Raw genomic sequence first — 24,832 nt, 5'->3', positions numbered from 1 at the left:
ATGGAAACATGTTGCAAGTGCTTTTTCCACTCAAGAATGTATTGTCTTCTTTTATTTGCATAAAGATTTAAATGATGGAATACGAGGAAGTAGCATAAACAATATAAAATTTTCTTTTTAAGATAGATAGATAGATAGATAGATAGATAGATAGATAAGACACTTTATTGTCACCGTATACAATACAATGAAATTCTGTACGGCAACCCTCAGAAAAACAGCAGCAGAAAAAACACTTGATACAGCCAAATAAGTAAGTAAGTAAGTAAGTGAGTAAATAAATAAGAATTGGAATGGAAAAAATAAGAATTAGAACGGTGAATTCTGTCTTTGCCTGGTGTTCACATTCAGTTATCCACATTTATATTGCTCTTCTGCCATATGGCGAACAAGTGGCCGACCAGGGGTTTAATGTTCGCCGAATTATTCTCATCTTTTTAAAAATCAGCACTCTGCAATGTCTGGATACATGGGGGATTTCAGTGTCCTGTGCTGCCCTAATAATGCAGAATTACTGTTCAAACCAGTAGTACATGTCAGGAGATCCGGGAGGACATTGTCAAAGGCAATTCAGAATGCAGTAACCTACCTACGACTAAAACTGGGGAGCAATAACTGCTTGGGTATTGGAGGAACGGAAGAGGGAATCAGCAACAGTGCTCAGTTTTGAGTTATATACAAATATCTGAGGGGACACATTAGGCTTGCTTGAACATTGGTGAGACGCATCCCCTCGGTCATGCATGTAAGTTAAATGAAGCCATAACATATCCCCCAAATGCTCCCGCATGCTTAATTTGTTAATCTAATTAAGAAACAGGTTTGATTATGGGCCGAGGAACGTCCGTCTCCAGTGTTTCGTAACTAACGGTGCCACGTGTGTGTGCCTGGAAGGTAACCTGCCCAACTGAACCCCCTGCGCATGTGTAGCCCCTTTGAAAGAGAAACTGAGAGTGAATTAAATTTTAACTGGGTTAAACATGCTGCTGAAGTTCGGTTTGTGCTGCTGTTGCTACCCTGTGATAGACTGGAGTCCCACCCAGGGTTGTACCCCCCCCCCAGCCTTGTGTCCAGGGCTTCCAAGATAGGCTCCGGTTCACCGCGAAACTGCTCAGGACAAGCAGTTACTGAAATTGGACGGATAGATGGATGGACTACAGCTGCTGCTGTGCTGTATGACAAATACAACATTAAACTTTACCATGCGCAGTAGCACCTAGCCACTTAGCTCAAACAAACCCAGAGAGAGTCCTAGTGGTGTGAAAAATGTCACGTAATTAACTATTTTTACCTTGATTTGGGGTTTAAATTTACACAAAGCTTCTTCGATTTGACACGTTCAGAAATTAATTTACACCTGGGTATATTTTTGTCCATCATTTTAATTATGAAACTTTTCCAAAATTGGTGAGTGCTTAAATTATCCGAATTTCTGCATTCATTATGTATTCCAAATTAAATTTAGCATGTGTCCCAGTTTGTGTTTAAACTGATGTAAATGTTATTAAACCTATTAAAATTAAGGCTCATTTAAGGCCTTTTCTTTATATTACCATTGTAAGAGTCAGAAAATTCAATTTACCATTGTCCTGTACCTTTTTCTATACTTTCACCACAGTAAAATGATTACTGTGTTCATCGATTAATGAGTTATATATACATCAATCAACTAGTTGCCCAGCACCAGACCAAACTTGTCCAGAGCCTATCCAGTCCATTATAGGTCAGGCACACACACTCACTCAGTCACACATACACAATCAGAGTAAATTAGAGTCAACTATTAACCTGAAATGCATGCTCACGGACAGTGGGAGGAAACCAGAGCACTCAGAGGAAGCCATGTGAAGAGAACATTCATGAACTCCACACAAACCGAGGGAATATTATAAGTGTTAGGGAATGATGTTCAGGGAAGATTTTTGATAATAGTAGTACTTCTGTTCAAAACAGACATACACACGCCCATCACACAGCCATACCCTTGGTTCTGTAACAAGACCTTCTGTCTTAATTTTGTAAAAAATGAACAGGTTGTATAGGGGGTGCGGTAGTGCAGTGGGTTGGACCGGGTCCTGCTCTCCAGTGGGTCTGGGGTTCGAGTCCCGCTTGGGGTGCCTTGTGACGGACTGACGTCCCGTCCTGGGTGTGTCCCCTCCCGCCTTACGCTCTGTGTTGCCGGGTAGGCTCCGGTTCCCTGCAACCCCATACGGGACAAGTGGTTCCAAAAGTGTGTGTGAACAGGTTGTCCGCACTTGAAGACTTGTTTTGCTACTGAAGGGTTATTAACTGTTACGTGTTCTGATATTTTGTTTCAAATGCATAAACGGACCAAAACAAAATGCCATGATTTTTCTTACACTCCAGAAACACATTCTTTGTAGTCTTACATGTCTCCATTCCGCGAAATGACTCGGTACTGTAATGCTCGGCGTGCTCCCTTCGCCACACACCTCAGACACTCTGGTCGCGTGCTGCGCGTCAAGCGAAGGAGAGGGGCGGGGGGGAGCGTGGGGGTCACGAGAGAAGGACAGAGGTTCTCCACACGAGGTCACACAGACACACACCCCGCTAACGCGCGCCCCTCGAGTACCCCCGCGTACAAATACAGCTCGCACGTCACGTGCAGTGAGCGCGCGGACAGGCGCGAGACGGCAACCGAGAGCACGGGACCAGAGCGCGCGCTCCCCGTGGTCGACGTTATGTTTCCTCGCCTGTTTTCCGTCGTCCCTTTTCACTTGATAGGTTCTCGCTGGCCTTATAAAAAAAATATTTCTCAGATCAGCTTGTTCGGGGAGAATTGCGCTTTATAGTTTTTAACCTTCATAGACTGAAAACAATAGAGAAAACACACAGACACAGGCATATTATATATATACTGATCATATACTGTTCTGATATATAATACTGTATACAGATATATTAAAGGACCCCAGATCTATTACTCTCGACTGAATACTTATCCTACTAAGATTCTAAACGCGTTCTTTCCTACAATATTTCTCAGCTCATGAACTTCCCATGTTTACAGTGAAGCTCCTCACTCAGTCACAAGTGCGCAGTTGCTTCTCAGACCTACAGCAACGCGCCTCCGTCGTCGTCATGCCTTCAACATGCGCGCAACATGCATCCCGCATCGTGCCTTCAAGACGCATTAAACACACGTCGACCACGCACGTCTCCAACATGCATGCCTCCCGCATGGCTCCCGAGAGGGGCCTCGCTGCCTGCCACGCGCGCCTCGAGGAGCGTAGCGAGCAGTACGAGCGCTCGCGGGTCCGCCCGTGCGAATCAATGCGTATCAATGGCCCGTGACCGGATCCGCAGCGCGGCGCGAGGACGGAGCGCGCTCTCCGCGCGGCCGATGACGCAAATGACCCAGCTTCCCAAAAAAAGTGTTTTCAAGACGAAGATGGCGGCAACGTAGCGCAGGACCAAGATGACTGTGGTGCTGCGAAAGCGTTCAGTGAAGGCGCTCTGCCCAGACCCAGACAGGGAGCGGACGATCCCCCGGCCGAAAGATCCGTCCCCCCTTTCGTAAAGAGAGGCGTCTCCGCAGCGCTTCCACGGACGCGGGAGGGGAGGAGAGAGGAGCGCGCGGCGGCATGTCGGCGCGCGGAGCCCGGCCGTTCTCCCGAGAGCCGCGGGGAGCGGGGACGAGCCAGCGCGCGCCACGCTGCCTGCGACTGCGAGTGCACTGAGTGGATGGGAAGAGGAGCGCGTCCGTCCCACGGTTCAGGAGGAGAATCACGCCGGCGCACGAGCCCCACGTCAATGAGTAGTATTGTGGCAAAGACCCCCCCACGGTGGAGACGGCCAGCGCTGCGCTTTGCCGAAATATGACCAGGGGTGCTTGGATGTGCGGGCAGCAAGATGACGGATTAAACATCTGGTTCGCACCCCGGCAGCACGACAAGCCCTTCGTCGACCCGGAGAGGGCCCAGAAATGGCGCCTGTCCCTGGCAGCGCTCCTCTTCCTCACCGTCCTCCTCTCTGATCACCTGTGGTTTTGTGCCGAAGCGACGCGGACGCAGACCCGGGACAGGTTCGCGTGGACGGACGCGGCGGGCGAGCGCCGAGACGCGGCTTTTGCAGGGAATTCCACGGAGCGCTCGTCGTGGCGCCCGGAGACGTGTCCCCCGGACAGTTTGTCTGAGAGCTGCTTCGCGTTCGAGGACGCGGAGCCCGCCGTGTGCAGGGCCCTGTCACTGTCAGTGTCGGAGGAGCCCGCGGGGACGCGCGCCGTGGACTTCAACTTAAGTCATTTGTACCTTGCTTTTTGTAACACCTATTCCCTTTTGGATTTGTTCTACGGGTCGTGGAGTCCGGACAACCTGAACTGCAGCCTGGACGCGGTCATGATGGGGGGGAATTCGCGGGCGTGCACCCGCTGCGTGGAGGAGTTCCAGCGCTACGACCAGCACGCGCAGGAGAAGTACGAGGAGTTCGAGCTGCTCATTGAGAAATACGAGACGGATGTGTACTCCGTGAGGACGTGCATGGACGAGTGCAAGGTAGGGCGACGCGCTCGATGCCCGGAGCACCGCTGCGCAGAGCGCGCCGCTGTGCGGGTTGGAACCGAGCAGTCCTGTCACCTGAAGGTTCTTGGTTCCAGCCTCCGCATTCATCAGAGGGCTCACCCAGGCCAGGACTGACACAGCAACAGCAGCTGCTGGCTGCATTCACGGCCAAGTCATTGCAAAGTTGATTACCTAACGCTGCAACTCGCCCTGGTCAAAGGCGTCGGCTAAATAAAGGATAACACGAGTTGGGTACTTTAGTTGTCATGGTAACCGATCTTCGTTAACTTAATTGCAGGTGCACCTTCCTTGGTTTCCCCTCTGCTATGCAGGTGTGGCTGTTTTTCTTTGAATGGGTTCTGTGAGGACACGCACTAGGGTTAGTTGCTACCTTCGGTGCTGACACACACCATGGTATTTCAGTGATGCTACACAGATCATTCAAAAGGAGCAGTCACCTACATTGCAAAGCTCCCTTGGGTTTTTTTTTTTTTTTTTTTAACTGACGCATTCTCACAGCACAGATTACCATGTTTGTATGGAAGTGCAGAGGGCAGCTGTCAGATGATGACGGTCCTGGATGACATGTGGTTCCCCTACACGACGTCACTGTAGGACTCGGGAGGATGGAAAACAAAACAAGTCAGGACCAAACTGAAGTTGAGCTGTTTCAGAAAAGGAAGAGTAAAGAGCACAGTGAGTGACCATGAGAGCGGTCATCGTCACTGTTCCTCAAAAGTAGGTTCAGTATGTATAGATACTTCATTCGTCCAATGCTGAATAAGAAGTGTAAAAGTTCTCTCTTAAACAAAAAATAATACATTTCCGTATGTCGTGTTGAAAAGTGGACAGATTTATACATAAACTTCCCAAGTAAGATGGAAGTTACATACAATCCAGTACATTTACTCAGGTTGTCTTGTGTCTCTCTACAGGCTGCAGTGTGTCAATAGGGAGGGTAATGCCCAGGGATGTGAGGAACAAGGTCCTCAGTTTCATTACCCATACAAGTGTAGTTCCTTCACCCTTTGCGGGATGCAGGTCAGTGCCACTGCAAGCAGAACGCATGATGACCGCAGGTGTTTCTGACAGGACAGGTATGGAGCAGCTCATAAGGAGCCTTTCAACGAGGTGAAGAGCCCACCTGCGAATTTCCCACCTAATCCTCAGAGAAGCTATTCCGTCCTTCATTTTTCCCTCGTTCTCACTGCTTGCTGCTGTGCAGACGATTGCTTTTTAATAGTCACTGGAATGAGAACAGATGCAAAATGGGAGCGATACATTAAATTAGAAAAAAGAGCGAATAACATGGTGTAAACATGGCTCGTTGTTTTGAACTTGGTGGCGCGCATTGCGGTTTCAACTCTGAGCAGTGATTACATATTCTGCTCCTCTCTCTGTATTCTTAAAAGTGGCACAACCCCATTTTGTCTTAGAAAACACCATGTTCCTGAAGCACTCGTTACTGTGATTTTGCGGTGGAGCGGCAGTTCGTCCCGTCCGTGGCGAAATCCCGTGGTCTGCGGGAGTGAAGTTTGCCCGCTGTCCGTGGTGCTGAAAGAAGGAGCCAAGCATAGCCCTGCCTGCCTGATGGTACCGAAACCAAAAGACCAGCAACAGCCATTTAAAGTGTGCAAAGCAGAGCTGACAACCAATTCCTGTGAAGGCTGGTGACAAAAACTGGGCAAAAAAAAAAGGACTGAGTTCAGTCTTTTCAGTCGTGTGCCTTATGCAGTTTCAGCATTGCAGCTCTCTGGTGTGGCTTCGGGTTCTACTAACCGAAACAGTCTGCTTCCTTCATCACATACCTGTCAGCCTTTCGCGCTACTTAAATCAGATGACTGGAAAGTTGGTGGCATCATGGTGCAGCAGGTAATGCCGGTACCTCAGCTCAGGGTGTGGGTTTGAATTTGGATCAGTCTTTGTGTAGTTTGCATGTTTTCCATGTGTTTGCCTGGGTTTCCTTCCCATGCTCTGGTTTCTGGCCACAGTCTGAAGACACGTGTTTTAGGTCAACCTGTGACTTTAAATTGCCTGTAGTGTAATGTGTATGTGATTGTGCTGCGATAGATTTGCATCCCATCCAGAGTGTGCCCTGCCTCACACCCTATGCTTCCAGGATAGGCTACAGACCACCACGACCCAGTTATAGCACAGGCAGTCGATAATGGGTGGCTGGACCACATGCAGTCAGTTGCTGCAGTACCAGATTTCTTGAGAGCCATGCAGTAGTGTATTTTAATTTGTTCCTTCAAAATTGCATGTATGAAATTGGAACAGAAAACATATGTAAGAGACGAGGCAGGAGACAAGCGATGCAGTTGCCCGTTGCTGTGGGCATTTATTTGCCCTTAGACAGGGGAGAAGGAAGGAGATGGGAAAGGGGGACCAGGGAAGAGGTAGGGAGAGGCTTCATGCGGGTCAGGGGGGCTGGGAGAGTCGGGTCGGTCGGAACGCGGGCGTCGTCTCGGGGATCGGGTTCGGGTTTGCCTCTGTCTCGTTCTCCTCCTCAGTCTCTTCTTTCGACTCCTGGGCACCGGGGAAGAAATATGGAGTGAAATCAGCCCCAGCTGTGGCTGCTTTGCCCCCCGTCTCCGCCCCCTCCCCAGGCCGCCTTGGCGTGCTGCAACATAATTAAGTTATTTTCATGTTTTGACTTTACCCAAGTCCTGTTAGTTAAAAAAGAAAAAAACGGACCGATCAAACAATAATGGCTTGAAACATTTGATTTCCTATTTCCCAAGACAACTAAGGGGGAAAAAAAAAAGAAAAAAATGATGTGAGAGCACACACGAGCTTAATGCAGCTGGTTTTTAATTTGCGCAACACATACATGTTTCGGCAGAATGCCTTCATCAGCCTGCATGTATGTTACGTAAGCAGACATATATCTAATACAGGGATCATGTGACTGGTTATGTCATCATAATTCAAAATAAATAACAAAACAGCAGCAAAAATGCAGTAATCACACTATTTGCTGAGACAGCCATTGGCACAAGTTCTGGACTATAACTGCAGGTGGCAAGACACGTGTGCGGTGTGTGTGTGTGTGTGTGTGTTACTCCCTGTTTGCGCGGGTGCATCCTGCCAGTACCCTTTCCTGGAGGGCTGGTGATTCAGACCCCAGGAAGCTGGGCGAGGGTCTCGGACGGGGTCTGCAGCCTCGGGGGAGCCGGGGGCCTGTCACTTCCCATTCAGCACTGCTGGACACCCAACCCATCGCAGACAGGGGACACAGCTGCTGCAGGAAGCACACTGCCGTGGAGACGTTTTTCTTCCTCTATATGCCCTCTGAGCTGCTCTTCATCCACACTCTCTCTTCTTGCCCTGTGTCTCTGCCCTCTGCCCCTGCTCTTTCCCTGCTGTCCGTCCTTCTCACTGTTCTCCACCACTGCCTTCCTCCGTTACTTTCCATTTTGCCCTTTAGCCCTGTTTTCTGTTGTTGCTCTTGTCCTTGCCATCCTGCCACACTGCGTCTTTCTTTTGGGAAGGTGCTCTAATACGTTACTCCTTATTGCGGCCCCGAGCGCTCATACCCTGGGGTTCCCCCTATTCAGGTTATGAAAACCGGACTTTTCGCAGAGTTTCTTTTAAAAACCCGACCCCTTTCAAATGCTCATGATGCATTTGTTCTCATTTGCGAGGTTCGAACTTGCAGATTTGGTGCGTCAGCTGAGAGGGGCGACATGTTTACATTTCATTCATTTAGCAGATGCTTTCCTCGAAAACAACCTACAGTGATCATTCAGTAGTGTTTTGCTGATGCCTTCATCCAAGGCGATGAGTAGTGTTAGATACATTGCACTAAACTCCCTAAAATCATTGGCACATCGACACACTCACACACTGCTACTACTAATTTAGCATCACCAATCCACCTGAAAGGTGTGTGTTTGGGAGGAAACCCACATAGACATGGGGAGAACATGAAAACACACAGATTGAGCAGGGGTTGAACCCACGTCGAGCTGTACAGCCCAGGCTCTGTGACGACATATCATTGCTACCGTGTGAATGACCAGGGAGCAGCAGCACTGTCTTCTTCTTGGCAGGTATTTTTTACTCATGCACTGTCTTTCTTTACTGGCTTTTCACTCTTATAATCTTGGTAAACACCACTGGTGTTTGAACAAGCCAAACAATGTCAGCTTGTTTGGTGAATGTCAGCATATTTGCATTGTTTTCATTGATTTCTTTTGTATTCACTTCGGTCTTAAACACGAGTATCGTATGTATGTATGTTTTATTTATTAATGTTAGTGTACGGTGTGTAATAGCTATGAAATTATTATAGAGTAATAAATGAAGGGAAACCCCCTTGTGTTATAATTAATGTTAACTTTAGAAGAAGTGATGTCTGTTTTACTAGGACTCTTGTGATATTTTGGTATAAATGGGGTGTCGATTCTGGGGCTCTGGAACCCATACAAATTTTTGCCATTACCTTCATAAACTGGGAGAAGACTTTTGTTTCTGTTCTGTGGGGTAAGGAGTAACATTTGCTCACTCTCTGACTCCAGTATCCATTGTTGCTTATTCCAAAAAGGGGATATGGTGGTAGAGAGCCTATCCCAGAAGCATGGGGCACTCTGCTTGTCAGAGTACACCCTGGATGGGATGTCCATCCATCGCAGTATTACGTTTCCCTGAGTTCCAAGTAAATGTTTTTGTTATTCTTTCGATTTCCGGAGTTTTACAAACATAGCCACAAAGGAAGCCTTTGGCGGGTTGCAGGTTATGACGTGCTAAACACGCGAGTCTGACAACCAGGAACAGTCTGATGAGAGTGGCCTGCACTGCTCAATAAGGCTTTGCATGTTGGAGCTTGTCAGCAGATCCTCCTGCAGCACATTGTTTTGTGGCACGGCTCCCTGCGGCTCCCTTTCACCCTACTCAATGTGTTAATGTTGGTCTGTTTGTGGGGTTGCGATCCAGCAATTCGCAGGTGCAGAGACCCCCGGTTTGCTTGGCCTCAGGGCCCTGAACGCCAGTATATCAGTCTCTTACACGTCCACAGGACAGGAAGCAACAACACAGCAAGGTTCCCCACGGGGTCATGTCTCAAGGTCGGGGGGAAGAGAACCAGGTTGGCCTTTGGGTTTCGTCTTTTGTGCACAAGATTAATTTTACGCAATAAATCAATGGATATTTTCAAATGTCTTCCAAGCACGTCACTGGTGTCATGTCAGTGAAGCCAGGGATTTAAAACGTGGCTCAGTTTGCGCTTTTCACGGTTACTGATAAATTAAGTGGAAATGATTAAGTTCTTGTTGTAATGGAAAGTGTTTCATAGTGGAACCCTTAGCAAGGCCTGAAGATTATGACTGGGTGTACAAGCATTGACCTTTGCTCAAGTTTCTGATGGGGATGCAGCTTGTGCGCAACTGTAGATTGATTTTTTTTGTTGTTGCAGAAAGCTTATTGATAAAACCTGCCGTGTTTCTATATTTTCTGTGTGAAGTGTGTTTTATTGATTAAATATTCTTTATAAGAGCCGAGGAAAAAAAAAGACGACATCACGTGTGTCGTTTCATCTTGTTCTTACATAAGAGGACATAGATACAAGAGGTATGAACTTTATATCCTTATGTCCCTCACCATGCAACTGAAATGGAGCAATTTGTAATTAAATAAGGACCTGGAGTTGACAGGTATTTGACACAAGCAAAATCACTAATCTGTTCTCCTGTTAGTTTGACCTTTCTCTAAGAACAGCACTTTGTGTTTGACTCGCTGAATGTCAGTTTGATAACTTCTCCTCATGAAAGTGAAATTCAGTTTCAGCAAAAGAATCGTCTTCCATTTTTTCCCTTTCCAAAACCCCTTTCCATCATGCTATTGTTCCTCAGAAGTGCAGCGATGGTTGCGTTTTTAGACGGACGGCTGTGTCCACTTGACCCATGAGTATGCGGGAATGCACTCTAAGAGGCAGGCTGGAATGCAAGAAACCTCATGCATATGTATGGAGCCAAATGCAGTCAGTGGGTGGGGGGGGTGGTGAATACCTGAGAGGGCTGGCTGTGATGATGCTTGATGAGATGGAGCCTAACCATCATCAGCTCTCGCTATGTAAACACACTGGAACTCTCCATTATTTACACTCATGTCCTGCACTGATCAGTCAGTCATTCCCAGTTCTTAATAACGCTGCATTGAGGACATAACAGTTAAACAGACCAAAGATCGTCACTTGAACAAGACTACATTGAAACAGAAATATGTTGGTGTTCCAGCAAAAAATAGCACTTTGATTATGTAATATTTATTTCAGACTATCACATAGGTACATTTAACATTTTATTCTTCATTATTATTTATTTAGCTGAAATCTTTTTCCAAGGTGAATTTCAGTGTTAGATAATCAATTTCACAATGATTTACCCATTTATACAGCAGGGTATTGTATCACTGAGAGTAGTTATCTTGATCTAGGATACTGCAGCTGGAACGGGATGCAAACCACGGGCCTTCTGGATGGTAAGGTGACAGCCCTAGTCACTACCTGCTGCTAATGTAAACCACATATTCTCACCAAAGACTTGGCTCAAGTTTTATATGCCGTGCAGTGGGTTCCGGTGTTTCTGGGCTCTGTTTGGGCAGGTCTTTATCCATGGGGTGGAGAATAAGCACATTCCCTTTGTGGAGCTCAGTAGACAAGGTGCTCCTGCTGTGGATTACACTTCCTTTTAACTGTGTCATCTCCCTCCTTTTGTGGGACGAGCAGCAGGCGTAGCCTCAGTCTCTTTCGGCTAATGGATTCCCAAGTCGTCACAGTCAGTGCACTCTACTAGTTCTCTTCCAAACCATCACTTGTGTGCGTACTTGTGGCTGGATGGCGAGACATGTGACCTGGAGGCCATCCACAAGAGCCTGGAGAATTGGGTCTCCTGGAGATGGTTCAACACCCACAACCTGGGACACGTCCCCCTAGGGCAGCGATTCAGGGAAAGGGCAGCAGGACCTTCTCCTTTGCCTTCTGGCTGTCCTCATTTTGGGAGCTGTTTGTTATGTAGGTACATGTTGATAAGCTTTGTTTGTCATTCTATGGAGGAAGAGAAAAAAAGAGGGATAGCGAGCAACGGAAAGAAGGGGAGAGGGAGACAGACCAAGGAAGGAGAGAGAGAGCAAGAATACGTTCTGAGCCCACGCCTCTCAGTGTCCATGTAGTGCATTTACTAACTACATTTCATTAGCTTATATTCGCTTCCTTCAGGGACACACGTGAGGGCAAACACCCCCTCCCCCAGAGCAGGTGACTCATTCCCTTGCGCTGCTATCTGCTGCGACCGAATCAGGTCTCACACAGCCTGGGACCTGCATGCGCTCAAGAGTGCCAGTGAGACACACACTCAACACACACACACATGCACACATGCACGCAACCACACACCTGCACAGACAAACGCCTGCACACACCTGCAGACATGTGCTGGGACTAATTAAATTGTGAGTGAGAGGATTTGGAGGACCATTTAATACTTCGGGTTTTACTGTGGTGGTCGTCTAAAAACCAAAGACAAAAAACAGGCAGGGGATGTGTCCCTTTGGCTTTTATGCTCATAACAGGCTAATGATAAGTTTTGCTCTGTCTTGGTCCAGATGACAGGGCTCTATGGCAACGATGACATTAGGAAGCCACTGGTTATGATAATCAGCATAATAGCAGCAGTACATTTAGAAGATGAAGCGGGGTTATGGAGGCAGATCATATCCCCACGTCGGGACTCGAGTTGGATTCTGCGGTACGGGGATTAAACGGGGCGAATGCACGGTCGTGCCACCACTGACAGGGGGCCAGGTCAGTTTTTAAGGTAAATTTAATCCAGCGGCGTTTTAGTGGGCAGGGTGGGAGTTGGTAATGCGCAACAGTGGGATGGAATGCTGGGGCTAAATATAGCAGCTGGGGGAACATGATTTTAAAAGTGCACATGTAAGAAGCGCTGATACGCGAGGCACCGTGATGCAAGAGAGCTGGGTATGGGTTTGGGCAGAGACAGGGGTCTGCGCTGGACGTCGCTTCATCTCCGAAGCACCCCAGCATGTTGTCTCTTCTTGCAGGGATTATGATCGCGGCCTGTTTCATAACGTCTTTGTTTGCGTGCCACGCGAAGGCCCAGAGGCCGGCTTTACGTGCGCGAGGGGATGGGGTGGGGTGGGGCTTGTTACATAACCCAACTCATTGACAAAACCCGAATCGGAGCTGCGTGCTGACTGCTGTTCAAGGCAGCCTGAGGTCACAGGCTGGGGGAGGTGCAGCACCTGCATCTGCGGCAAACCCCCTCCAGAGCCTTATAAAACTGAACCTTCTGCACGCTGGGGGGCGGTTGGGGGGCTTATTTAATGCTTTATTTCCTTCTGTTGTGAGGGTGACACCTTCCAGGTCTGCAGGGGACGAGGGTTAGAGCAGTGTTGCAGCATTGGTCACCAGCTATGACTGCTGATGTAAAGATCTGAGCTGGTATTGTCACAGCAACGGCGACAAAGGCAGTAAATGCCTTCCCTCGTAGTACGCATTTATGAACAATACGCACCACGTGCTTCTCCCGGTGCGGTGGAAAAGGAAGGAAGGATGTTCCTTTAACCCTTGTTAGGACGCAGTCTGGTGCGATGATATCGACATGAAAGGAAACTTGAATTCATATTTATCTGTGCTTTGGATAGATGGAAGGACGCTGTTCCCGTGACCCTAGGAGTCACAGTAATGGACATTGGACAGTCCAGCACTCCCATTTCCTGTGGCTCCTTAGCGATGCGGTTTGGCTGTATTTGTCACGCCCCCCACGGCTGCGCAACAGGGAACACCTGCTTCGAATTAGCAAGCACAAGCTTAAAAAGGGGCTGCGGAACACGGCCCGATGCGGAACCTTGTTCAGCCTTATTGCTCACTCTCGCTCCTAGTCTTGCTCCTCGATCCTCGTTCCTCGCCCTGCTCCATGCTCCACGCTCCTCGCCCTGCTCCTCGTCGCCGACTCACTGGTTTGCCTGATCACTCGCCTGTTTCTTGGATTACGGTTCTTGGATTTGCCCCTTTGGATTCAGTTTGTACATCGGTAACCCTTTGCCTGTTCCCTGACAATGTCTACTGAACCGCCCCTTGACCAAGCTTCCTGTGCCCCGCACTTGGGTCCGACGCAACCGCGCCGGGGGAATAGCATGACAGTATTTCTATTTCTGTTTCTGTTTATATTGATAGTGCTGCTGTAAAGTATGTGAACCCCTATAGGCATGGTTATTATTCCTGTATAAAATCTTGCAATAAACCTATAAAATGAATAAATGATTTTGATGTACCCAGCTAACTCTACTTACCTCCTTGGTTTAACCAATGCAGCTTGGGGTTCACTTATTTTTGCACCTGCATTACTTGTAAATTGCACCTACATGTTTCTCCTGCACACATGATTTCCTCTAAAGCAACATGTGGAATTGATATTGCATATTGGAATTGTTCCTGTCATTTTCCTATGTAATGTCTTACGTGAATTTGTTTCGGGGGCACGGTAGCGCAGTGGGCTTGGCCAGGTCTGCTCTCTGGTGGGTTTGAGGTTCGAGTCCCGCTTGGGGTGCCTTGTGACGGACTGGTGTCCCGTCCTGGGTGTGTCCCCTCCCCCTCCAGCTTTACGCCCTGTGTTGCTGGGTTAGGCTCCGGCTTGCTGCGACTCCACATGGGACAAATGGTTTCAGCAGGTGTGTGTGTGTGAAATTTGTATCATATGCAGTGCTTTGTCTTTTGCGTCATCTCTGGTCCTGTAAGCACACTCAGCCTGAGCGCTCCATACGAATAAATTATATTATATTATTTTTGAAAGACGGGTGGGGATTCGTATTAATAATGAGAGCAATATAGTAAAAAAACCTACGTGGGAATCAGTGCCCATATGAGCTTAGGGAAGTAGAGAAAGAATTATATAACTGTCTCTTAGCAGAAAATATGTTCTGCAACCAGTGAGAAGTCATCTGAGAACAACCTGCATTTGTGCTTCATGTTACCCTCCCACACCCCATCACCCCGAAAACGGCGGTGGCGTCTCCTCCTTGGCACGGCAAAGCGACTGAATGAACGGCTTTGCCATTGCGTCCCGTTGTCTTTGGTGTCTGTTGAACGCTACGTGAAGGCGCATGTGTCCTGGCAGGAGGTGGTGCTCACACACTCCCCTCCACCCCCACAGTCTGCTTTGCTCCACTCCACTGCGCTCTCCTCGCTGCTGTTTGCCCCTCCCCTGCAGAAGAATGGTACTGCCCATGTCTCCCTTCGCTCTCGAAGGCGAAAGGTACAGCTCATGGCGTTGCCACCCCTTCGAGGGAGTAGTGCAGGCCTGTCCTCTACAATGTGTGTGTCCTACACCTTGAGAGGATTGGAATAGCTCATGTCTCCGTGTCCTACGCTTTGAGAGCAGTGGTGCTGCCCGTGTCTCCCCTTCCCCTCCGAGAGCAGTGGTTCAGGCTGCCGCTCCCTCTCCTCTCCGGGGGGAGTCGGACTCACACAGAGCAATGTTGATTTTTCAGACGGCCGCGATCACCGTGTCCGCGGGGGGTGGGAAGGCACTTTTACAGGTGTTCCTATGAATGTGCTCATGTATAATGCAATGGGAAAGGGTTGGCTCTCAGACGAATGTGGTGTGATTCAGGGGAATCTCCACACAGCACTTCGGGGATATTTGGACTTTGTGGAATGAAGATGTTTGTTTGGAAAAAAAAAATGTACAAACATTCTGTCGACTGTTAATAAACGGTATAAATAGGGGCAACAGGTGGCGTAGTGGTTGGGTCTGCTGCGTTCCACTGAAAGTACCCCAGTTTGAATCCCACCTCCTGCTGCAGTACACTTCGGCAAGGTATTTGTCCTGCTGCAGTAAAAACTACCCAGCTGTATAAATGGGTAAATAACAAAGTGGAGGAATGCATTGTATAAATAAATAAAAGTAACTTTACCATGTTTGAACACACACTGCTCATTTTGAATGGTGTTCCACAAAGGTTTCAGAACTGAGTTGCCCTGTAGCCTGTGGTCCACACCAGGGAGTGCCCTTGAACCTCCAGTATCAGCTTTAACAAATAAAAATCAATCATAATTCTCATTAACTGAATATTTGCCAGCATCCCAAGACCATTTATTTGCCAGAGCAAACAAGGTCCCTGTTGCCTTCCTAAGCAAATGACCCCCTGTGAAAAGTTTGATCCAGGGAGTGTCCAACACGGGCTGCTAATGTCCTCTTTCCCATTTTCCCATATATTTATCCAGAGATCTCGCTGACAGAACATCTTGAGAACTTGCATATTAATTCACTTTGAGCCAAGGCAGGACTCTCGACTGACCGGATAACTCTCACGTTATCGGTCGCCGAAGAGCGTGGCATCAGTCACCGCACATCTGAGGACGCTGCTTTCTGAAGGTCTTGGAGCACCATCGGCGAAAAGCTCACAGCACCGGTTACTGAAACATTACTGAAAAGTTACTGAAATGACACCGCTGTACCGTTGGTGACGGTTTGGTGGTGGTGTAAAGATGGAAAGCAGCTCCTCAGCCCAGGTGACAGCGTAAAAGACCCGCGTAGCTCCAGGCGGAGGGAGCAGATCCGCAGATCCGCATCTCCGCAACTGTTTGCCTATTATGTGACTAATTGGCGGAACGGGGAGTTAAAATGAACATCAATTCATTTACACCACAGGAGCAAAAACAAAGGTCACATTTCCTTTTGGAGGCCTTCTCTTGCAGGGTTGGTCTTACACATATTGTCACATTATGTATACGCAGTGTGCGGATTTGCCAAAGGAGTGTTCAGAAATGGCACAGACTTGCGAGCGAACAGCAGCCTTGACGCGGGACAACATGTTTACAGCATCAGGCTGATCTTGGTAAACAAATGCGTCATCATGGAAGCCAATTTTAGCCTTTAACTGTAGCCTGAAGGCTTTTCACTTTTCGTTGGTACAGCAGATATGATTGTTTGTACTCCCTTTTGGGTGTTCCGGCGGATATTTTCTCAAACGTTGTTTTATTTTGGTAACATCCATTTTGTTGCGACTGCAGAGAAGTGTTCCTCCGAAGAGGTGTTGAACAGGGCATCTTGTTCTAACTGGGTTCTCCTACACCGAAAGAATTTCACATTACATACCTTCAACGTACTCGTCAATCACGCTAATCAGCTGTGAAGTATGAAGGATGAAAATAATAGCACGACCTTAAAGAGCTGGTATGAGTGTCCTCACACAGAATCTCAATGGAGTTGACATCCTCATGTGGATGTGCATCACAGCTCTGAACCAAGAGTCAGATTCCGTGTTTTTTCCATTGACACAATGGGACAAATCCAGTTTTTGTGGGGTATTTAAAAAAATGTGTATATTGTTAGATGAAACGAGAAGTGGAATCACAGTGTTCTCACTGCGTATAATTTCAGGCCGAATCACAGTAGTATTGCTTTATTAAAGGAATCTCTCTTTAAGAAGTAGAAGAAGGAGATGGAAAAGAGGTAAAAATCTCGGAGGGAGACTGGAGAGAAAAAAAAACTAATAATATGAATAACAATAAATATCTGCTTCGGGCAGTTATAGGTGGATGACTCCATTAGCCACCATTTACAATTACAAAAAAAGTGAATATTGCTGGATGAAGCTAGAAGTGGAATAATGCATTTAGCTGATTCTTGTCTCCAAACTGACTTACAATGTTAAGTTACTTACAATTATTTACCCATTTATACAGCAGGGTAATTTTGCTGGAACAATTGAGGGTAAGTACTTTGCTCAAAGGCTCTACAGCTGGAGATCTGAATCTGCAACCTTCGGGTCCAAAGGCAGCAGCTCTAACCACCGCACTTCCGGCTGTAACAGTGAAAAAAAGGAAAGTGAGAGCCGCTGCAGTGCGCTGACATGTAAAGGCACATTTGGTTTGGTGGAGCGTGACTGTCCACACCTTGCAAATTGTTCAGATCATCTGCACTGAACCTCGACGCCGTCCTCATTTCCCGCCACATAGCTGGAAGGTCATACGTGTCACCGCGCTCCTGATGGCGCACGTCTGACGGATGTGCTTCTTGTCCCGGCTCAGCGTGGGAGACGATGGCATCGCCAATTTCACCGCTGTCCCGTCCGAAAGCAATGCCTTCAGACATTAAAGGGCGATTCTTGGCTTCAACGGCCGAAGACCTTTAAAAACACTGTCCGTGAAAATCTGGACTGGAACGGCTGCGTATCGGGGTTCGAACTTGGAGAAGCACAGACCCTGTATTGAGCTTATCTTAGGTCATAGACTGAAAGCATTTTAGTTGCTTTTTTCTAGGACATCTCATGTGGCGTTTCAAAGAACTAATAACTCAGATGAATTATTAGGATATGAGTTGTAAGCAGATTAGCATTTACCCCTAGAACAGTGTGGAGCTGCACAAAGCACTGTTTTTGCACTTGGGATTTTTAGTGAGTTGACAATTAAGATGTTCACGCGGCTATTATACATCTCCATGAGTAGGCACTTATCCAGGTTGCTATGTATCCAGCTTCCACTTGAGAGCCAGCTAATAGCAGGAGAGCAGAATAGCGATTGTGTGTGTGTCTGCGTGGGGGGGGTGTTTTAAATGAGCAAGGGACAGGGAGAGAGAGAAGCAGGCAGCTCAACTAAGAAGAGGGATTAGATCCTTTATCATTTTCTCTTCACATTCCATCTGTTGGTGCTTCATTTTCTCATTCAGCTGATTTTTTTTTTTTTTTTTTTAAATGCAGTTTTTGTGTGCTGGCAAAACAAGCGGTTGTATTTGTACAACAAAGAAGCGTTCGAGAGGTTCTGCGGGACAGGGGAAGGTGTCTGGATGACCCCACTTCCATCCAGCCAGCTGCTGACAGTGACCTGGTCAAATACGACAGTGGTTGCAAGGTCACCTCCATTTCACCTCAATTTCATAACAAAGTTTTATTTACTAGGTCATGTTTACCCCATCCAGTTGATTTTAATCAGATGAGTACGAACACGTGTGGATTATGAAATATGTGTGTCTCTACGCATCTTTAGGACCGTGTGCTCTCCTGTGGCTCTGTGCCAACTCGAGCTCGGTACACAAGTGCTCTCCGAAGACCGGAGCCAATCGGACCCAGGTCGGTGTGGGTCGTGCGGCCTGAGGGCCCTCCGTGGAACGGGGGTCCGTCCAACTCGCTAAGGAGTCCTGCGATGTGCTGGATGGAAAGAAAGCAAGCTTTTTGCAGTAGCTGGTTGGGTCTGTCAGACCAGGCCCGCAAAAGACGTACATAAAATAAATAAGTGGATAGAAAAATTAAAATTCATATTTTAAAGAATCTCTCGAGCACTTTCCGACGCACTTCAGGATTGGGTAACGCGCACGGTAAATAGTCCATTCCAAAGTAGTTTGCTTTTTTAATGCGAAGGAATTTTTTTTTTTTCCGACCACCCACATTTCAGCGCAGTTGAGTTCAAAACGCGATGGCCTGGAAGGAGCTCAGCGATGAGAGATGGGGGCGCCTTCTCTGAGGGCACGGCGCTCTTCTCGAATACAGTGCACGCAGGGAGGGGTTGACCTTTAGCTGACTTTTTTAAAAAGGCCTTTCCCCCCACGCCGCACAGCGCAAACCGAGCGCAAACTGAGCACAAACATTGCGGCGAGCATTTTCTGCAGGAACTGGTAAGAATAACGGAACTGCCTTCGCTCCAGGGAGGGCTGTGTTCGGCCCAGAGCCTCACGGAATTAATGAGTGCAGCCGAGCGCGTCTGTCGCGGCCCTTCGGCCCCCGTATTGTTCGTCGCCCTAGAGACCCGCTCGGGGACCTCTGCCCTCCCGCCACCCCTTTGCTCCTCTTATCACCTTCCTTCCCTCTTCCGTTAATCGAATTTCCCCCCGCGTTGACATCAAGGTCATGTCTCATGAGCCACAAAATAAATAGCACAAACTTACAATGGAGTGTACGCACACTGAACACACACTTGAACTTGAGGGGATCTCCATGTGTAATATATAGACTAAATGACCTACTATTATTAACCGCTTGTCCAGGTCTACAGGGTGCCAGGCTAGTAAGAGGACAGCATGGACACGATGCCAGAGCATTACAAGGTAACCATGTGCACATACGCACGCTATGGGCAATTTAGAGTCACTAATCCACGGGAAAACAAAGCAAACCGAGGAAACTCATGCAAATTCCATGCGGACTGAACAGGATTCAAACCTACACCCAAACAGCCCAGGGCATGTGAGGCAGCAGCAGCACTAACCATTATGCCGCCGTTCAGCCCCATATAGGCAAAATGATTCCCATATGCTATATAACCTTAGCTATAGCTGCAATGCAAGTAAAATGTTCCAGTTTAAAATGTTACAGAGAGATCCAATATTAACAGGATTAGACAGTGGTAGAGATTTAGCGAAAGCCACTGGAAATGTAAGAAGAAATAACATTACAAGCGGAAAATTAAAAAAAAAAAAACAAAAAAACTCCAGAGGTCGCCAAGTGTGCGATGACAGAGTCCAGTGTCAGTGTGTTAGTCCTGCAGAAAATCGAAGCTCGGGCAGTGTGAGTTTACCACGTGGACAGGACAGCTGGCGGGCTTGGGTTCCGTCCAGGCGCAGGCTGACGCATGTCACGGCGATTCCATCAGAAAGCCAACACAGCCTGACCATATAAATGTTAATGCGCTTCGACTGTGTGAATGTTAATGCGGTTAACGTGTGTCCTGTAGAGGGATGTACTGTACGTGCGCTTCGGACCTCTTTCATCAGGCGGGGCTGCGTTCATTTTGCCGAGTCTTATCCATCAACGTACTGCAGCCTTGCTGCGGATGGGTAGGACTGCGGATGAGTCCCTGCGAGCTAACAAATATCACCCCCTGTGAAGTTGGAGGTGAGAGGTTTAAAGCTGTGTTCTGAACTCAGATCAAATCCAGGAATAATAAGAATTAAAGGGGCAGCCCTCTTTTTCTCTACAGCATTTTTACCGTGATATTGGGAGGCGGGACTGCTTTTAATTCTCACCTTGCAGATGAGTACCTCTGTGCTTGTGAAAAAATGTGTGTAGACGCAGAGAGGGGGGGGGGGGGGTGTTGCCATAGCAACTACGTCAATAACAATGTGTTGTGTGTTCAATGTCAAGCTTTTGCTGAGGGTGGCACAATCACCCAGGTGACGGTGAACATGTAAGGTGCGTGAGACATGGAAAGGAAAAAAAGAAGCATTTTGAAAATAAAAGGGTGGAAACCGTGGTGTAGCTATCCTACCCCCACCATGCCATGTCTCTACCTTGTTTTTCATATCGTGTATTACTGAGCAGACACTTTGATCCAAAACACGGCTTACCATAAATATTTACACTGTATTGCTTCCTTTGATTGAGGTTATGCTTAAAGTCACTGGGGGGTTGCGGTGCAGCGGTAACACACTGCAGTAGGTTGGTATTTTTACCATGCTGACTTATTCCATGTAGGTCTACTGTACCTCAGGCATCAGGTAGTGTGGTGTTAAGGGCTGTCACCTTACAACCTGAAGGTCTCCAGTTCTAATCTCCTCCCTGCTGTGGTGTCCTCCCAGTACCTTGTTTATAAATGGGTAAATCCTTGTACAGATTATTATTATCATCTAAGCCTGTAAGTTCCTAAATAATTAATATTATTACTTGTTTAGCTGAGGCTTTTACCAACATAATTTACAGTATTAGGTTTGTAGACTAAGCTGCTCAATTTATTACCCATTTATACAACTAAGCAATTTTTACCGGAGTAATTCATGATAATTCTGACATGGTTCGTTCCGGAAGGATCTGTCGGACTCAATTGCAGAGCGAACAGTAGTTTATTACAAGGAGGAACAGGAAGCGTGGTCAGGGACAGGCGCAGGTCTTCGATCGGCAAACGTCGTGCACAAGGACAATCCAGAAACGTGGTCGAGGAAACGGGCATGAGGTCAAAACACAAGAAGGCTGATCTGGGTTCAGGAAGGGGACACGGGATGAAGACAAGGGCGAAGAGAAAGGCGAAGGCTGACTCGAGGTGAGTGAGCGGTTTGGCGAACAAGGTTACGCATCTGACTTTGTTCCGCCTCTGCCTTTTAAGCCTCCGTCTCTGTCGAGCCCCAGGTGTGCCTTGTCATGCCGACGACGTGGGCGTGGCAAATACCTTGAGCAAGGGCTCTAGAGCAGGAATGGCATTCATACCTGGGTTTTCTGAATGCAAGACAGAGTCTTGAACCTCTGCACTCCTTTCCTCCCCCACATTGTATTGATAAAATCTCATTGTCTTGCTCTCTTTCTGCTCTGTTATTCCAGCACTTCTCCAGTGATAAGTTTCAGGTGATATTTTCTCTTTTGGATCAAGGATAGAAATTTGGTTGAGGGCAGTGAGCCTGACAGATTTACCTTCAGGGATTTAAAGACAAAGGTGCAGCCGCTTCCTGAATGTGTACCTGCAGAGATGTGTAAACTCTGTCTGGAGAGAGTCTGGTTAGTGGAGTGAGGGCGATCTCCCCCGTTTCCTTTGCCGACAGTTGCTTTCTCGAACCGCATGAAACAAAGCACAATAAAAGTGGGACACGGAATGCGAAACCGTTACTGAGACACTCATTCACATGCCGTATGTCTAGATGCAGGAAGCAGGACGAAGCAGAATAAAACCACCTATCAATAAACCTGTCGAACTATTTTGCCCATGACACTGAACTGACCTGTTTCAGCGTGTTAGTTTCAAACAGGATTATTCCTCCACCAGAAGTAAATATTAGTTGTAAGGATTTCTGGTACATTTTAAAAGTGCGTGCTATGAATACACTGTAAAAGCCTTCAACATGCACTATGTATTTTTTTCATCGGTGCAGTTCTGTGCAGAGGAAGAGCAGCCGTGTGGTTAGATGCAGTGCAAGAACATGACGGCACTTGTCATTTTAGGGGACTGTTTTGTGTGGTTGGTCATGTCTCATGTCAGTCAGTCTGTTCACAAGGGGATGACTTGACTAAACAGTCATCACTGCAACAGGACTGGATTCTTACCCTGAGGTCTTAAATTTTTCAACCGTACTACCAAGCAGGAGATGCATTATGTACTGATTCATGTAGTCATTGTGTGTGTTGCCGTGCTACAGATGCAAGAACACGGATGATGGAGTGAAGTAACCCAATGATTCGTGGTAGTTGTATTGTCACTTTATGTTGACAGACCCCATTATATACTGTTCTACACCAGTTGAGGGAACAGTAGTCAGTTGGAAATCAGATGTCTGCAGTTATCAATTTTTTCTGTTATATATATGAATACAGAAATAGAATGTGAATTCAAGCAATGTTAACAGAAGGCAAGACTTTGAAAAGAACTGCAAAAAACCTATGCAGGTTTACATTTACATTTATTCATTTAGCAGACGCTTTCTTCCAAAGCGACGTACATCTCAAGAAAATACAGTGTGTGCATTACATTAGGAGAATGAGTTGCAGACATGTGATTCTTAAGTAAACCTAGTTTGTTACCTTCCACTTCATGCACCGATGTTCATCACATGAGTAGGTGCACAAAACTCAGGATAGACTAATCCTGATCACCTTCCTACAATTTTTATTTTTTTTTAAAGGTACACAAATATTTACGTACAATACAGGAGTAGCCGCTGTGTAAAGGTTTGTCTGGGCATGATCATAAAGTTATGGTGCATGAACATCTACACCTTACTTGAGCTTGAGAGATCATGGGCGAAGTGAGTCTGGAAGAAGTGAGTTTTCAGACCCTTCTTAAATGTGGACAGAGTTTCAGCAGTTCTGAGTGAGAGGGGGAGTGTCACAGTCAGGGACAGGAGGCAGGAGGTAGGAGGTTCGGACCCAAGTGCGGGTGAGGTCATCTCGGATCCAAAACACACGAGGCAGACGAAATCGGTGGTCAGGGACAGGCGTCGGTCAATCGAGGTGCAAATGTCGTTTAGAGGGCAAGACAGTACTTAGAACAAGGGAAAGCAAGCAGAGGTCGAAAGCCAGGTAAACACAAGAACGAGGAACAGGATGCAAGGGATGAAACGCTAAATTCGCAAGCCAGGGCGTTTCAAGATTCCGCAACCTTGTGCCGGGACGGAACTGAGAACCTCTGTGCTTTACCTTTCATGTGCAGGACCAGCAAGCGGGCAGAAGTAGAAGAGCGAAACGGTCTGGCTGGGGTTTAGCGGTTGATCAAGTCTTGTAAATAGCTCGGAGCAGTTCCACTGATGCATTTGTAGGCAATAACCAGGGTTTTAAATTTGATCCGGGCAGCTCTAGGAAGCCAGTGCAGAGAAACGAGGTTACAACACTGGAGCTAGTAATTGTTATAGTTACTGTCAAGGTGTTACTCGTCAAAAGTATTTTTATTTTCTTTTTACTGTTAATTGAGATGTGTGCTTAAAAATATAATTTTAGAACTGAGTTCTCAAAGTCTGCAAAGGCATGTTATTTTATGTTTGTTGCATGTTGTGTTTGTGTGTGTGTGTGTGTGTGTGTGTGTGTGTCCTGTCCAGGGTATACCCTGCCTCATATTTCAACAGTTTTTGGGTAGGCTCCAGGCCAACACAGCAGTTTAAATATGAAATTGTTAAAAAATGTGGAATTGCAAAGAACAACATCATACTTCAAGCTTAAGCATCAGTTATCAAATGTAATTATAGAGAAAAATGGAAAATATGAACTTTTTTTCTGTACCGTGTTCCACTGAGGCAACCAGCAGTTACACTGTGGTGTTGAGCTGCGGCTACAAATGATGAGATAAGTAGGTCCAATGGGCTCTTTGCTGCTGTGCCGCTGTATTTTGGGCTCAGCCGAAGGCCTTACAAATGGTTAGCCGTTTTAACCTCACACTCTTAAGCACATCAGCACACAAAGTGCTTTACACAGCATTAACGGGCTTTTCGAGGCCAAACAAGCGGAGTAGCCAAAGGCAAAGTGAAGCTTCTCTGCCTCCATCCTGCCATTCCGTACGAGTCCCGGTAGCCTGGTGCCAATGCTGTGACGGTGGAGCGAGTTCCTTGCCGACAGCCCATGACTTTGACGACACTCTCATATGTATTCAGTAAAAACTTCAGCAGCCTGTCTCTGACCAACTTCCAACCAGGGGAAATATCTCATTTCCCACAGGATGGCAAGATCAACATACAGGGTCCCGTGCGCCAGTTAAACATCACGAATGCTCAGGCAGAACGCCTTCCAAAGAGGGGGCTATTTCCACATTGTCAGATAGCTGCTGCATTCATGCAGAGGGTTAGCATGTCATGGTAGGAGGAGAGGTGCCCGTCATCTTTCCCTTCCTAGAAATATACTGCAGCTGTTACAAACGGTGGAATGACTCGTGGTTGCGGAGATCAGCGGTG

General features: G+C 47.2%; 1 protein-coding gene across 1 annotated transcript in view; it reads left to right on the top strand.

Annotated features, from left to right (window-relative positions):
- Positions 1-2,727: 2,727 nt before the first annotated feature.
- The window catches only part of LOC108933179 (transmembrane protein FAM155A-like), a 66,291-nt gene continuing 44,186 nt past the window's right edge, over positions 2,728-24,832 (top strand). The window contains exon 1 of the mRNA XM_018750060.2: positions 2,728-4,514. Coding sequence (XP_018605576.1) covers positions 3,840-4,514 — 675 coding nt within the window. The 5' untranslated portion in view covers positions 2,728-3,839. The remainder of the gene's footprint in view (positions 4,515-24,832) is intronic.

This window comes from Scleropages formosus, chromosome 1 (assembly GCF_900964775.1).
Source record: "Scleropages formosus chromosome 1, fSclFor1.1, whole genome shotgun sequence".
Taxonomy (NCBI): Eukaryota; Metazoa; Chordata; class Actinopteri; order Osteoglossiformes; family Osteoglossidae; genus Scleropages; species Scleropages formosus.
The sequence above is the reverse complement of the archived record's forward strand: the minus strand, read 5'-3'. Positions and strand labels throughout refer to the sequence as shown.